Source organism: Bufo gargarizans, chromosome 10 (assembly GCF_014858855.1).
Source record: "Bufo gargarizans isolate SCDJY-AF-19 chromosome 10, ASM1485885v1, whole genome shotgun sequence".
NCBI classification, from domain to species: domain Eukaryota; kingdom Metazoa; phylum Chordata; class Amphibia; order Anura; family Bufonidae; genus Bufo; species Bufo gargarizans.
The window spans coordinates 2982773-2998139 of record NC_058089.1 but is presented as its reverse complement, the minus strand read 5'-3'; the positions used below and the strand labels follow the sequence as shown (position 1 = coordinate 2998139).

At 45.3% G+C, this 15367-nt stretch overlaps 1 protein-coding gene across 2 annotated transcripts in view; it reads right to left on the bottom strand.

The window, feature by feature from the left end:
- Positions 1 to 651: 651 nt before the first annotated feature.
- LOC122920836 overlaps positions 652 to 15367 on the bottom strand; it is a 47567-nt gene continuing 32851 nt past the window's right edge. Inside the window, exons 8-13 of one of the 2 annotated variants that reach the window (XM_044270591.1) lie at positions 13207 to 13521; positions 4774 to 5079; positions 3352 to 3666; positions 2902 to 2937; positions 2198 to 2539; positions 652 to 1818 (exon numbers count right to left, since the gene is read on the bottom strand). In XM_044270591.1, coding sequence (XP_044126526.1) covers positions 2232 to 2539; positions 2902 to 2937; positions 3352 to 3666; positions 4774 to 5079; positions 13207 to 13521 — 1280 coding nt within the window. In that variant the 3' untranslated portion in view covers positions 652 to 1818; positions 2198 to 2231. Of the gene's footprint in view, positions 2540 to 2901; positions 2938 to 3351; positions 3667 to 4773; positions 5080 to 13206; positions 13522 to 15367 lie in introns of both variants that reach the window. The other variant, XM_044270590.1, reaches the window with a different exon arrangement.

Sequence of the window (15367 nt, the reverse complement as noted above, 5' to 3'; positions counted from 1 at the left end):
GAAAATGAAAGGTGGAATCTGATTGGTTGCTATGGGAAACTAAGCCAGTTCCACTTTCCACCAGTTTGATAAATCTCCCCCTACGTCTGTATTTTCAATTGATGCAATGTAGGAACCACACTGTTAGGGCTCATGCACACGACCGTATGTATTTTGCGGTCTGCAAAAAATACATCGGTGTGCGTTCCGTATTTTGCGGAACTGAACAGCTGGCCCCTAATACAATAGTATTATTCTTGTCCGTAATACGGACAATAATAGGACGGGTTTTATTTTTTTGCGGAACGGAAATACTGACATACAGAAACGGAATGCACACGGTAACCTTGTTTTTTGGGGGCGGACCAATTGAAATAAAAAGGTTTCGCATATGGTCTGCAAAAAAACCCCCCAAAAAAGGGAACAGACACGGAAAGAAAATACGTTTGTGTGCATGAGCCCTTAGAGACGCGTTAGCAGACATGATTGGGAGGTCTTCCTCAGAAGCTGACAAGGTCTTCATTTGCACCCTGAAAAGCAGAGCATAACGGCTGGTGATGGACATAATGGGCGTGGAGCATGACCGCCAACGCATCTGCACCACAACACTGTAGACGTAGCCCAAAATGAGTAAAATACAATCATAAACAAAATTGCCACCGAAGGTGTGTGTAGCCTTTAAACGTTTTACTGTTTTTCTTCAATTTGATTTCAACAAACGTTTAAGTGATCGCCGATCGCGATCATTCGGGATTTTTTTCTCCGGTCACATTTCTTCCTCGAATACGATGGGTCCTGACTATCCTTCCAGTTAATAATGCGTTGGACAGTTCTTTACCCAATGTTAGTAGTTTCTGCGATCTCCTTAGATGTTTCTCTGCTTGATGCCAGTGATCTGACCCTTCTCCAGCAGACTGACATCTTCTCCACGAACACGAGACGCGTCTTTCCACATGGATGTTTAAGAAATGAGAAGCAGCTCATTGCACCAGTCGGGGTTAAATAACTTATTGCAGCTGAAAGATAATCGCCCCCGTGCAGTAATTATCCAATAGGAGGCTCAGGAGTATCTGCTTAGCTAAATCCAGGTGGCGACGGGGTGGGACAAGCAGTGTATTTTGAGCAGGTCTTATATACATATTTAATAAAGATTATTATTTATTTGGAACTTTCTTAGACTCAGCTTTTTTGTATAAGTTTATCTTTACCCAAGGACTGTAGACAATGAGTCTGTGCTCGCTCTTATTACCCCAGGACTGTAGACATCAATGAGTCTGTGCTCGCTCTTATTACCCCAGGACTGTAGACATCAATGAGTCTGTGCTCGCTCCTATTACCCCAGGACTGTAGACATCAATGAGTCTGTGCTCGCTCCTATTACCCCAGGACTGTAGACATCAATGAGTCTGTGCTCGCTCTTATTACCCCAGGACTGTAGACATCAATGAGTCTGTGCTCGCTCCTATTACCCCAGGACTGTAGACATCAATGAGTCAGTGCTCGCTCTTATTACCCCAGGACTGTAGACATCAATGAGTCTGTGCTCGCTCTTATTACCCCAGGACTGTAGACATCAATGAGTCTGTGCTCGCTCTTATTACCCCAGGACTGTAGACATCAATGAGTCTGTGCTCGCTCCTATTACCCCAGGACTGTAGACATCAATGAGTCTGTGCTCGCTCCTATTACCCCAGGACTGTAGACATCAATGAGTCTGTGCTCGCTCTTATTACCCCAGGACTGTAGACATCAATGAGTCTGTGCTCGCTCTTATTACCCCAGGACTGTAGACATCAATGAGTCTGTGCTCGCTCTTATTACCCCAGGACTGTAGACATCAATGAGTCTGTGCTCGCTCTAATTACCCCAGGACTGTAGACATCAATGAGTCTGTGCTCGCTCCTATTACCCCAGGACTGTAGACATCAATGAGTCTGTGCTCGCTCTTATTATCCCAGGACTGTAGACATCAATGAGTCTGTGCTCGCTCCTATTACCCCAGGACTGTAGACATCAATGAGTCTGTGCTCGCTCCTATTTACCTCAGCATTAAAGACATCAATGAGTCTGTGCTCGCTCCTATTTACCCCAGGACTGTAGACATCGAGGAGTCTATGCTCGCTCCTTTTACCCCAAGACTGTAGACATTGATGGACATTGATGGACATTGATGGACATTGATGAGTCTCGCTCCTTTTACCCCATGACTGTAGACATTGATGAGTCTCGCTCCCATTGATTCCTGTAGATCCTTATTGAAGCTTCAGTGTGAAATGTTCCTCTTGTATCTGGAAATTATAATTCACCTCACATATCATTGTGCAGTCTCGGTCTGTCTCTTGGGCTGTGAAGGTGACTGTGGAAAAGCTGCCAGATCCGTCCTCTAGAGTCCGGTTCTCTATGCCACTGTCGATAGGAAACATTCCTTTCCTCCAGGAGAACTCCGAATGATCTGCGTCACATCCATCAACATAACATGTGAGTGTGACTTCACCTCCCACCCGCGGATTCTCCGTCAGGCACTGAATGCCTTTGGTTTTCAGTGGAGGCTTTAGATGTCCTGTGGGAAGAAGACAATGGACAATAAATTCTGCTGCTTCATCTCCTGGTCTCGGAGTCACTACTACATAGCCTTCTCCACGAAGATCAGAGAATCCCCAATAAGTATCTCACAAAAGCCAGGGGACAACCCCGAGGGGCCAGGAGAGAACTGGGAAATGGATTTTGAGGATGACAAGCATCTGTGGTGTGTGAACCACGCCAACTCCTAAACTGAAGGCATTTGTGGCCACCTAGACCCCACCAATGCATCTTCTAACCTGATAATTTATTTAGTGGATTTTCCCTTAAATCACAGAATTGCGGTTTCCATCCTCATTCCATTAACCCGACAATTTATTTTTATAAGTCAGCCTAACTTACCTGTGCATGGAGGCAGATGTCCACCTGGGGTCCCTTCTATCAACAGAAAGATCAGTGTGTGAGAAGTGATTTTGTACATGAGCAGAAAAAACTAAATATACAGAAGCTTATAGAGAGAATGTTCCCCTGAGAGCACAATCAATGTGACCACACGGTGCACTCAGGGGCATAGCTATAGGGGGTGCAGAGGGCCCAGGAGCCACATAAGAAAACACTGGTATTATAGAAAGTGCATGCTGGTCAAGTTACACATCCGGCTGGAGGGAAGGGGCTAGGTCAATTTATTTATTTTTCCTCAGGCAGCATGAAGGCTATGTGCTTCCCTGCCCCTGGCCATAAAGCACTGAGGGAAGGGGGGCCCCAAGCTGAACTCTTGCACCAGGGCCCATGAGCCTCTAGCTACGCCCCTGGGTGCACTCTTACACCGTGTGTGTTTGTGAGTGCACTCACCTGAGAGACGCAGGGTGTACAGCTGCTCATATACTTTCTTAGTGACAGAATGTGTCACCTCACAGCGGATGGACGCCCCATGGTCCTTGTCCTGGGGAGTGAACCTCAGGCTGCTGGAACAATTGCATAGAGAGTCCTTTCCAATCTGTGGATCTGATGTGGTGACAAAGTCGCTGGTAAACGGGTCGAACTCTTTATACCATTTCACCCGAATGTCTGGTGTGAATCCAGATATGGTCGCTGTGAATGTGGCTTCCTTCCCTGCGACAGGTCTCTCCGGCCGCACACTTATCTCTGAAAACGTTGGTACTTTATCTGCAAGAAACCAAGAGAGAGCAAGATTACTGCGCTCAGCTGTGCACCTACAGCGAGGAGACATCACAAGCCGGCCGGCCGTGCAGATCCCAATACCCCGACAGTCAGAGCCGCCATTGACACTCTTGGGGGGGGTTTCTTTGGATGGAAGTAATTAGTCTCATTAGGAGGTAAACCTGCTATAACTGCTTCCAGCTACAACCATAGAGGAACGGAGGCCGTCAGAGTAAGATATTTCATCAGTGCAGATGTCGGGATCCAGCAGATGTCCCGTCCAGCGCAATCTTTCATTTGTTTTGTGCATTTTGGCTTATATTCAATGTTATTGGGGTCCTTGAGGTTTATTTCATTTGTGCTCTTCCTGTTGTATATGTTCACAAATAGTTCATGATGCATAGACAATCTGGCATGGATTCAGAATATCTGAGGAGGACATATGAAGTTGGGTTGTCTGCTCATGGACTGGCCTCTTAATGTAGAAATTGGTTTTCTGCATTTAGTACTAATGAAATGTGTTCTGATTGTTCTCTCAGTAAAGACAAACACAATCTTTCACAATTGTTCTTGCAATGGTAAAATGTACCATCTACCTGCATTGTCATCAGAACGGTAGTGGATTCCGTTACGATTTCTGAGTAGATTCTGTACCTAAATCCTGAAACAATCCTTAAAGGTGTTGTGCAAATCTAAGGTATCCCCTATTCACAGGATGGGTGATAACTAAGTGGTTGATGGAGAACCAAGTGCAGGAACCCCCCATAGATCCTGAAAGCCCCTGTTGAAATGGAGCAGCAGGTGGAGGCTCCATTCATTCTCCACAGGACTACCAGAAATGGTCGATTACAGTGCTTAGCAATTCCCAACGGTTCCATAAAGAATGAATGGAGCAGCAGTGTCCATACATGACCTGCTTCTCCACTTGTGTAACCGGGCCCCCACTCTCGTGAATCTGTGGGGGTCCTAGCTGTTGTCAATATCAGAGCTCCGGGAGTGTTGTCTGATGCCATAATGCAGTGGCACTATTTATAGTATTTTATGGTCACAGGGTTTCCACCTTAGAGAAGGCACTTTTTTTTATATTGATTTAGTCTCAGAGCAGTTTCTTACCGGGGAGCTTTATATAATGGGTCTTCTTGAGCGGCGTTGTCATGTTCTTGGGCTTCACAGAGCAGGTGTAAGCTTTGGCGTAGTCCAGGGCTGTAGCAGTGATCTGCAGTGAGCAGGATACGGACCCGTCCGCCTCAGGGATTTGCTTCGCTACTCCTTGTCCGCTCTCCAGGGCTTTATCGCTCTTTAACCACCTCACCTCTACATCTTTCGGGTTTGCGTTGGTCACCCTGCAGCGCAGAGTCACAGGCTGGCCGTATTTAGGGTTCCTGGGCTCGCTGGTGATGTCACTAAGGACTGGGGATCCTGAGAAGACATTTTAAATAGGCACAGTCATTTCAAAAAACTTTGAAGAAATTAGTAGTATAAACAAATGTAAGAAACCTTGTACTATACTTAAGAAAAGAATACCTTTCTCCACTTACCAGCCAATACTTCACCACCTGCACTGACCATTTACCAATTATTCATTGCAAATATCTGAACTTAGAGATGAGCCAGAACAGAAGGACACTGAGGGATCAGGTTACAGCGGCTGCATGTGGAAGGAAGAGGGGGAGATAGAGGCACGTACACACAGAGGCTCAGTTCTCTATCTCATCCCAGTGCTGGATTTACAAGTACACTTCTCAGTACTGTTGTATAATGTCCTCCATACTGCTGCTGTTAATTAGGGTATGATAGAGACACATAGCGGCAGCTCTCCTCTTTTCCTTGTGAGGTATACGCAGTGTCGGACTGCGGTGCCCAGGGCCCACCAGTGGAATTGATTTTAGGGGCCCACCCTAGAGCTACCATAAATGAAGATATTACTTGATCATTTTTCAGGCTCACGCCATGAATGTATGCCTTTAGCACATAATGCAGTGTGCTGAACAGAACCCTGCATTATATCAAATGGTTTCCCATTAAGCAACTCATTTGTTGGTTATTTACAGTCAGCAGTCTGGACAGCACTCACACGTGGACATTCCATGTCCTAGATCAGCGATGCTCAACCGGTGGCCCTGCAGCTGTTGCAAAACTACAACTCCCAGCATGCCCTAGTAGCTGTAGGCTGTCCAGGCATACTGGGAGTTGTAGTTTTGCGACAGCTGGAGGGTCACAGGTTGGGCCTCTCTGTCCTAGATGAACCACCCAGCCCCCCAGCCAGCCTAAACGTTTGCTGGCATCTTCAAAAGGATACGTTTATTGAAGAGAATATGCCATACACCACCAGGTATCTGCCCCTGTAGGGTCTTTAATCGCTCCAATAAACTTAAAAGGGTTTTCCAACATTTTACTACAGATGACCTATCCTCAGAATAGGTCATCAGTATCTGATCGGTGGTGGTCTGACACCTGGGAACACAGCCAATCAGCTGTTCAAGAGGGCACCTGCGATCGCAGTAGCAAAGCGGCCTCCTCACAGCGCCGTACATTGTACAGTGGCCATCCTTGGTATCGCACTCAGACCTATTCACTTCTATGGGGCTGAGCCGCTCCTAGGCCACTTGATCAATGAAATAAGGAAACTAATTTACTATGGCTACACAAGGGTACCACCTTGAAACAATCAGTATTTTGATTTCTTATATATACAGGTCCTTCTCAAAAAATTAGCATATTGTGATAAAGTTCATTATTTTCTGTAATGTGCTGATAAACATTAGACTTTCATATATTTTAGATTCATTACACACAACTGAAGTAGTTCAAGCCTTTTATTGTTTTAATATTGATGATTTTGGCCACAGCTCATGAAAACCCCAAATTCCTATCTAAAAAAATTAGCATATTTCATCCGACCAATAAAAGAAAAGTGTTTTTAATACAAAAAAAGTCAACCTTCAAATAATTATGTTCAGTTATGCACTCAATACTTGGTCGGGAATCCTTTTGCAGAAGTGACTGCTTCAATGCGGCGTGGCATGGAGGCAATCAGCCTGCGGCACTGCTGAGGCGTTATGGAGGCACAGGAGGCTTCAATGAGGCGTGGCATGGAGGCCATCAGCCTGTGGCACTGCTGAGGTGTTATTGGGGCCCAGGAGGCTTCAATGCGGCGTGGCATGGAGGCAATCAGCCTGTGGCACTGCTGAGGTGTTATGGAGGCCCAGGATGCTTCACTGCGGCGTGGCATGGAGGCAATCAGCCTGCGGCACTGCTGAGGCGTTATGGAGGAGGCTTCAATGAGGCGTGGCATGGAGGCCATCAGCCTGTGGCACTGCTGAGGTGTTATTGGGGCCCAGGAGGCTTCAATGCGGCGTGGCATGGAGGCAATCAGCCTGTGGCACTGCTGAGGTGTTATGGAGGCCCAGGAGGCTTCAATGCGGCGTGGCATGGAGGCAATCAGCCTGTGGCACTGCTGAGGTGTTATGGAGGCCCAGGATGCTTCAATGCGGCTTGGCATGGAGGCGATCAGCCTGTGGCACTGCTGAGGTGTTATGGAGGCCCAGGATGCTTCAATGCGGCGTGGCATGGAGGCGATCAGCCTGTGGCACTGCTGAGGTGTTATGGAGGCCCAGGATGCTTCAATGCGGCGTGGCATGGAGGCAATCAGCCTGTGGCACTGCTGAGGTGTTATGGAGGCCCAGGATGCTTCAATGCGGCGTGGCATGGAGGCAATCAGCCTGTGGCACTGCTGAGGTGTTATGGAGGCCCAGGATGCTTCGATAGCGGCCTTAAGCTCATCCAGAGTGTTGGGTCTTGTGTCTCTCAACTTTCTCTTCCCAATATCCCACAGATTCTCTATGGGGTTCAGGTCAGGAGAGTTGGCAGGCCAGTTGAGCCCAGTAATACCATGGTCAGTAAACCAGTTACCAGTGGTGTTGGCACTGTGAGCAGGTGCCAGGTCGTGCTGAAAAATGACATCTTCATCTCCATAAAGCTTTTCAGCAGATGGAAGCATGAAGTGCTCCACAATCTCCTGATAGCGGCTGCATTGCCCCTGCCCTTGATAAAACACAGTGGACCAACACCAGCAGCTGACATGGCCCCCAGACCATCACTGACTGTGGGGACTGGACACTGGACTTCAGGCATTTGGGCATTTCCCTCTCCCCAGTCTTCCTCCAGACTCTGGCACCTTGATTTCCGAATGACATGCAACAGTCCAGTGCTGCTTCTCTGTGGCCCAGGTCAGGCGCTTCTGCCGCTGTTTCTGGGGAATGCGGCACCTGTAGCCCATTTCCTGCACACGCCTGTACACGGGGGCTCTGGATGTTTCTACTCCAGACTCAGTCCACTGCTTCCGCAGGTCCCCCAAGGTCTGGAATCGGTCCTTCTCCACAATCTTCCTCAGGGTCCGGTCACCTCTTCTCGTTGTGCAGCGTTTTCTGCCACACTTTTTCCTTCCCACAGACTTCCCACTGAGGGGCCTTGATACAGCGCTCTGGGAACAGCCTATTCGGTCAGACATGTCTTTCTGTGTCTTACCCTCCTGCTTGAGGGGTCAATGATGGCCTTCTGGACAGCAGTCGGGTCGGCAGTCTGACCCATGATTGCAGTTTGGAGTAATGAACCCGGCTGGGAGTTTCTAAAAGCCTCAGGAATCTTTTGCAGGTGTTTAGAGTTAATTAGTTGATTCAGATGATTAGGTTAATAGCTCGTTTAGAGAACCTTTTCATGATATGCTAATTTTTTTAGATAGGAATTTTGGGTTTTCATGAGCTGTGGCCAAAATCATCAATATTACAACAATAAAAGGCTTGAACTACTTCAGTTGTGTGTAATGAATCTAAAATATATGAAAGTCTAATGTTTATCAGCACATTACAGAAAATAATTATCACAATATGCTAATTTTTTGAGAAGGACCTGTATATATATATAAAAATAATGGAAAAAAACATTGGCAGCACCACCCAAAAAAGAAAGAAAATCAGACTGCACTCCAGACAGTTCTTCAGTAAAACAATGTGTTTTTATTCACCCAAACGTCGCTTTTTGCCACCAACAAGGGTGAATAAAAAACATTGTTTTACTGAAGAACCGTCTGGAGTGCAGTCCGATTTTCTTGCTTTTGAGATATATATATATATATATATATATAATATATATTTATATTAAAATCGCAATGTATTAAGCTATATATGGATAAAGGAAGCATTAAAGGGGTTCTGCACTTTCATTTAACTGATGATCTATCTGATCGGCGGGGGTCCTCCGATCCCACAAAAAAAACACACACACACACACACACACAAGCCCCAGCTATGTGAATGAAAAAAAAAAAAAACCTCTTATGGTTCTGGGAAGGATAGGAGTAAAGAAATAAAAAGGGAAAATGGCCTTGTCCGGAAGGGGTTAAATCTGCACCTGTCCCAAGAAGAAACATGTACACTTTTGACGCAGTGTCCGTTTATGGCTTAGGCTACTTTCACACTGGCGTTTTGAATTCCGTTTGCGAGATCCATTTCAGGGATCTCACAAACAGTTCAAAACTAGAGATGAGCGAACTTCTGTTTTAAGTTCGGCGTCTGAAGTTCGGGTTTGGATTAGCGGAGAATCCCGATCTGGAACCGGATATGGATTCCGACTTCCGTTGTGGTCCGTGGTAGCGGAATCAATAATCGGCCATTATTGATTCCGCTACCACGGACCACAACGGAAGTCGGAATCCATATCCGGTTCCAGATCGGGATTCTCCGCTAATCCAAACCCGAACTTTAGACGCCGAACTTAAAACAGAGGTTCGCTCATCTCTATTCAAAACGGATCAGTTCAGCCCCAATGCATTCTGAATGGATAAGGATCTGTTCAGAATGCATCAGTTTGGCTCCGTTCAGCCTCCATTCCGCTCTGGAGCCCGGCGATGAGGAGCCAAACTGATCCGTCCTGACTTACAATGTAAGTCAATGGGGACGGATCTGTTTTCGCTGACACAATATGGTGCAATTGAATATTGTGCAATGTAAGTCAGGACGGATCCGCTTTGACGTAGATTTTTTTTTTTTTTAAGAATAATGCAAACGGATCCGTTCTGAACGGATACAAGTGTTTGCATTATAGGTGCGGATCCGTCTGTGCAGATACCAGACGGATCCGCACCGAACGCAGGTGTGAAAGTAGCCTTAGCTCCATTCAATGGAGCGTATATAGTGGCAGAAGCCACAGCGGCTTCTATCATGGTATACATGGTGTGAACACGCCTAGGAGTATAGCATTTTGAAGTGAGGAAAACTACAACTCTCATCAGGTCCTGAAGGTCTGCATCTGACATGGCATGTTAGGGGCAGAACATTAAAAAGACCAGCCTCTGGACCACGGGGTGGGCGGCAGGAGAGCTCCCTCTCTGTGTGCAGTGTCAGCTGGATGCTCGTAGTGAGAGCAGAGGGGCCCACGGTTCAGGAAGATGGGCCCCGCATCACTGTGCCAGCTATACCAGAGGAGGAGCAGCTGGATGACAGTCCAGATCATCTCGCTGTTACATACACACTGTGCCTACGGTGAGCGCTGCGCAGCTTATTACAACAGCGCTTGTAAGCAGGCAGCTGGGGTTGCCATTGACTAGTATAGGCAGACTATTCTTGTCCGCAATTGTGGACAAGAACAGGCATTTTCTATTACGTGTCGGTGATGTACGGTCCGCAAAATGCGGAACGCACATCACTGATGTCCGTGTCTTGCGGATCCACAAAGCACACACGAAAATATGAATGGACCCTAAGTGTTTAGGACGTCTCAGTAACTTACATATAAGGATTATTAGATGACCGGCACAAAGTGAAAGTACCAGTCACACAGCTAGAAAAACTGTTAATCCTTCGCCAATTGAAAAAAATGATTTTTATCCAAGAATGAGTAACATGCAATCGTAAAAAATAAAACAAATTGCCTCCGAAGGTGTCCATAGCCTATAAGAGCTTTGCTCAGTTATTGGTTGGTAGACGAATTTACACAACGGGGTCCATTTTGTTTTCAGGACTGTCTCAAGAAATGCTCATCTACCTCTTTTACTTTGCCGGTCTACTCCATCTCTGCAAGTCTAAGACTCCTGCACCCTACCAATGTCTAGATGTCCCACCGCCTTTCCCTTTATTTTAACCCTGCCCTCCCTATTTGTCATTTATTTGACCTATTGTTATCCAGTTTAGTCTTGCTTGTTGACATGACAAGCTTTGCGTTCTTTGAGACCTAGGCCTCTATCAGTTACATCATGATGCCGAGTCCTTACTTCTCTGTATGTTATCTCGAATTCATGCTGGAATGTCGTTACCAGAAGAGCTTTTGGCCATGACATTATTGATCGCATGGTGTATGCCGAGCTGTTGAAGATTTTGGGCTTCACCCGATATCCCTTTTTTTCTTTCTTTTAGGAGGCTGGGCTCTTCCTCTTACATCCGCCACTTTGTGCTCATCTGTTGGACTATTGTTATTAGAGACCCCCCCCCCCCCCCTTGAGGATCTTGGACTCTATTAGTTATGTCTTTCATGATGCTGGGTCTTGGGGTGCATGACTTGAATGTCTCTCTCAGACAGATAATAGTAGACTGTTGTTCATGTAGGACGTACGGATCGGATATAAACAGGTCTATTATGTCTCGATTTGTTCTACTGTCTAGACGGGTCAGGATTCTTTGTCTACCACATCCTTTTTCCTCTTTTCCTTGTTGTTCTTCTTGTTTTTGTATAAACCAATACAACATTTTTTGGGGAAAAAAATGCAGAAGAATTTTCCCAGCAAACAACAGATATTCCTACAGCTGCTGACTGATATTACGAGCGTGCCATCTCTCTGACCCCAGGATGTGAACCACCTAGAGGAAAAGTATATTCTCCGTCACTGAGGTGAGATCCACCTAAATCACAAAAAACTGGGAGAGTGGCTATATCTGGAAATCTACATCTCCTGCGAGTCTTTTTCTTCTTTGTGTAGAAGATATAATGGTTTCTCATTGAATTTATTGACTACTGGGCGTAAATAAAATCACAGCAAAGGACCTTTACCCATTGCCACTCATCTCTGAGCTTTTTGATTGGATCCGAGAAGCCTGCATCTTTACCACGCAGTATCTTTGGGGATCTTATAATTTAACCCGAATTATGGTGACGGTCAGTACCTTGTGAGTCAGGAATACAAGTGACTGGAAGAAGATATGTGGGAAAATACATTACATGTCACAGGGTGTCGACTCAAGGGTCCTTCATACAGCAGCCAGATGATCCAGATGTTGCCCCATTCTTATTTACAGAGAAATATTATGGGGATATCTCAGGGGATGACCTCAATTCCTCTCCAGGAGATCATCACACATAGTCCCAGGATCTGGCCCCAACTCAGATCCTGACCCTTCCAGTAAACACAGCAACTCCCAACTTCCTTTGCCTGTTAAGATGATAAATCGCCCTGGCTGATCAGCGTATTAAGGGGTGTGAAAAAATACAAGTCCCCAACCATCCTTTTGTGTCCATGAGCAAATGGTGAGGAGGTCCATGTCCATGTCATGCTCCCTCCTCCAGCACATTTCAGGTCCTGTCTCCAGACTGTCCAAGTAGTGCTTACTCAGTAAAGCCCCCCAAGGAGAATCAGGCATCTCACATCTCACATCCCATTCCCCCCGACGTCCTACAGGATACACAACAGCAGGAAATTCCATGTCAAGTGACCCTTCAATTCTGTGACAACTTCTTTTGGGAGAGATCTTAAGCTGTGAGGTCTGCTTACTCATCTGTTCAGAATCCTGGCCAGCTACATCTCCTACGTACTATGTTACCAAGGCAGCTGCCACTTGAAGATGTCCTGGGTGTCAGATCTAGAACCATTTCCTGGTCTGCAGATGTTGCCTAATAATAGGTTTAACTTCTAGTTTCTCTTTGATGAGACGCTGTTTCCTCACCACAAAAGGACCTGACTGCAGGGACCTCTTGTTCTACTGCATGGTATCTTTGGCTTCTCCAAAACCATGTCCCAGAATTGCTGACATTAGTTGTGCCATAGATTTGGCTCCCAATAGCACTGTCGTTCTCCTCACTCCTGGTAGTTCTTCTGACATTTGTCTGTTACTGGACTACATTTTCTACTGCTGCATCGCTGCAGCCAATCTGAGTCTATTCTGGGTGAGAGTAACCTAGTCTATTCCTCGTTGCGGGGGGCACAGGGTGAAGAAAGACTAATTCCCTAGGTCTATACTTCAGTTTAGCCTGTGCCAATCAGATTATGACCTCGAGGTTCCATCTCTGCACCAGACGGGAGCAAGAGAATTAATTGATTTATCAGAATGTTTTTGGAACGTTGCAAAAACAAAAAAACAAAAAACAAAACAAAACACAGAGAACACAAAAGAAGCAAACAGAACGCATTAAAGGTGTTGCAGCACTGGGTTCCTGGGTGTTAGTGCTTCAGCATAAAAGACCGACCCAGAACTACAATCCCGACTATGTGATGTTGTCAGGAGAACCATAAAACACATAATGACCAGTTCATTCCCAGTACAGGACTGGTCTAATAATTACCTGTCAGGATTATTGTAATTTTTTTTTCAATATTCCTTCCGCAGTGCGTCAGGACCAGACGGAACTCCACCTCATTATAACCAGTGTCCGTCGTCCACAGCAACTGTACGGTTCCCCTGAAAGTACCAGACTCCGGATCCTTCTGAAAAGGCTCTTTTTTGTACTTCTTTTCTGATATCCGAGTTACACCATTATACCAACAGAATGTAAAGTCTTCAGGGTACAAGTCACTGACATCGCAGGATAAGGTCACCGAAGTACCAGGCTCAGGAGACGGGGGAATACAAGAAATATCAGACACCGTGGGCCGTGAAACTGCAAGAGAGAAAATAGAATTATATATACAGCACAGTATGGAGTCAGCGATGTGCGATATAGAATAACAGGCGTCATATACAGCACAGTATGGAGTCAGCGATGTGCGATATAGAATAACAGGCGTCATATACAGTACAGTATGGAGTCAGCGATGTGTGATATATAATAACAGGTGTCATATACAGTACAGTATGGAGTCAGCGATGTGTGATATAGAATAACAGGTGTCATATACAGTACAGTATGGAGTCAGCGATGTGCGATATAGAATAACAGGCGTCATATACAGTACAGTATGGAGTCAGCTATGTGTGATATAGAATAACAGGTGTCATATACAGTACAGTATGGAGTCAGCGATGTGTGATATAGAATAACAGGTGTCATATACAGCACAGTATGGAGTCAGCGATGTGTGATATAGAATAACAGGCGTCATATACAGTACAGTATGGAGTCAGCTATGTGTGATATAGAATAACAGGTGTCATATACAGTACAGTATGGAGTCAGCGATGTGTGATATAGAATAACAGGTGTCATATACAGTACAGTATGGAGTCAGCGATGTGTGATATAGAATAACAGGTGTCATATACAGCACAGTATGGAGTCAGCGATGTGTGATATAGAATAACAGGCGTCATATACAGCACAGTATGGAGTCAGCGATGAGTGATATAGAATAACAGGTGTCATATACAGTACAGTATGGAGTCAGCGATGTGTGATATAGAATAACAGGTGTCATATACAGTACAGTACGGAGTCAGCGATGTGAGATATAGAATAACAGGTGTCGTACAGTATGGAGTCAGCGATGTGTGATATAGAATAACAGGTGTCATATACAGTACAGTACGGAGTCAGCGATGTGAGATATAGAATAACAGGTGTCATGTACAGTATGGAGTCAGCGATGTGTTATATAGAATAACAGGCGTCATATACAGTACAGTATGGAGTCAGCGATGTGTGATATAGAATAACAGGTGTCATATACAGTACAGTATGGAGTCAGCGATGTGTGATATAGAATAACAGGTGTCATATACAGTACAGTATGGAGTCAGCGATGTGTGATATAGAATAACGGGTGTCATATACAGTACAGTACGGAGTCAGCGATGTGAGATATAGAATAACAGGTGTCATATACAGTACAGTATGGAGTCAGCGATGTGTGATATAGAATAACAGGTGTCATATACAGTACAGTATGGAGTCAGCGATGTGTGATATAGAATAACAGGTGTCATATACAGTACAGTACGGAGTCAGCGATGAGTGATATAGAATAACAGGTGTCATATACAGTACAGTATGGAGTCAGCGATGTGTGATATAGAATAACAGGTGTCATATACAGTACAGTACGGAGTCAGCGATGTGAGATATAGAATAACAGGTGTCGTACAGTATGGAGTCAGCGATGTGTGATATAGAATAACAGGTGTCATATACAGTACAGTACGGAGTCAGCGATGTGAGATATAGAATAACAGGTGTCATGTACAGTATGGAGTCAGCGATGTGTTATATAGAATAACAGGCGTCATATACAGTACAGTATGGAGTCAGCGATGTGTGATATAGAATAACAGGCGTCATATACAGTACAGTACGGAGTCAGCGATGTGTGATATATAATAACAGGTGTCATATACAGTACAGTATGGAGTCAGCGATGTGTGATATAGAATAACAGGTGTCATATACAGTACAGTATGGAGTCAGCGATGTGTGATATAGAATAACAGGTGTCATATACAGTACAGTATGGAGTCAGCGATGTGTGACATAGAATAACAGGTGTCATATACAGTACAGTATGGAGTCAGCG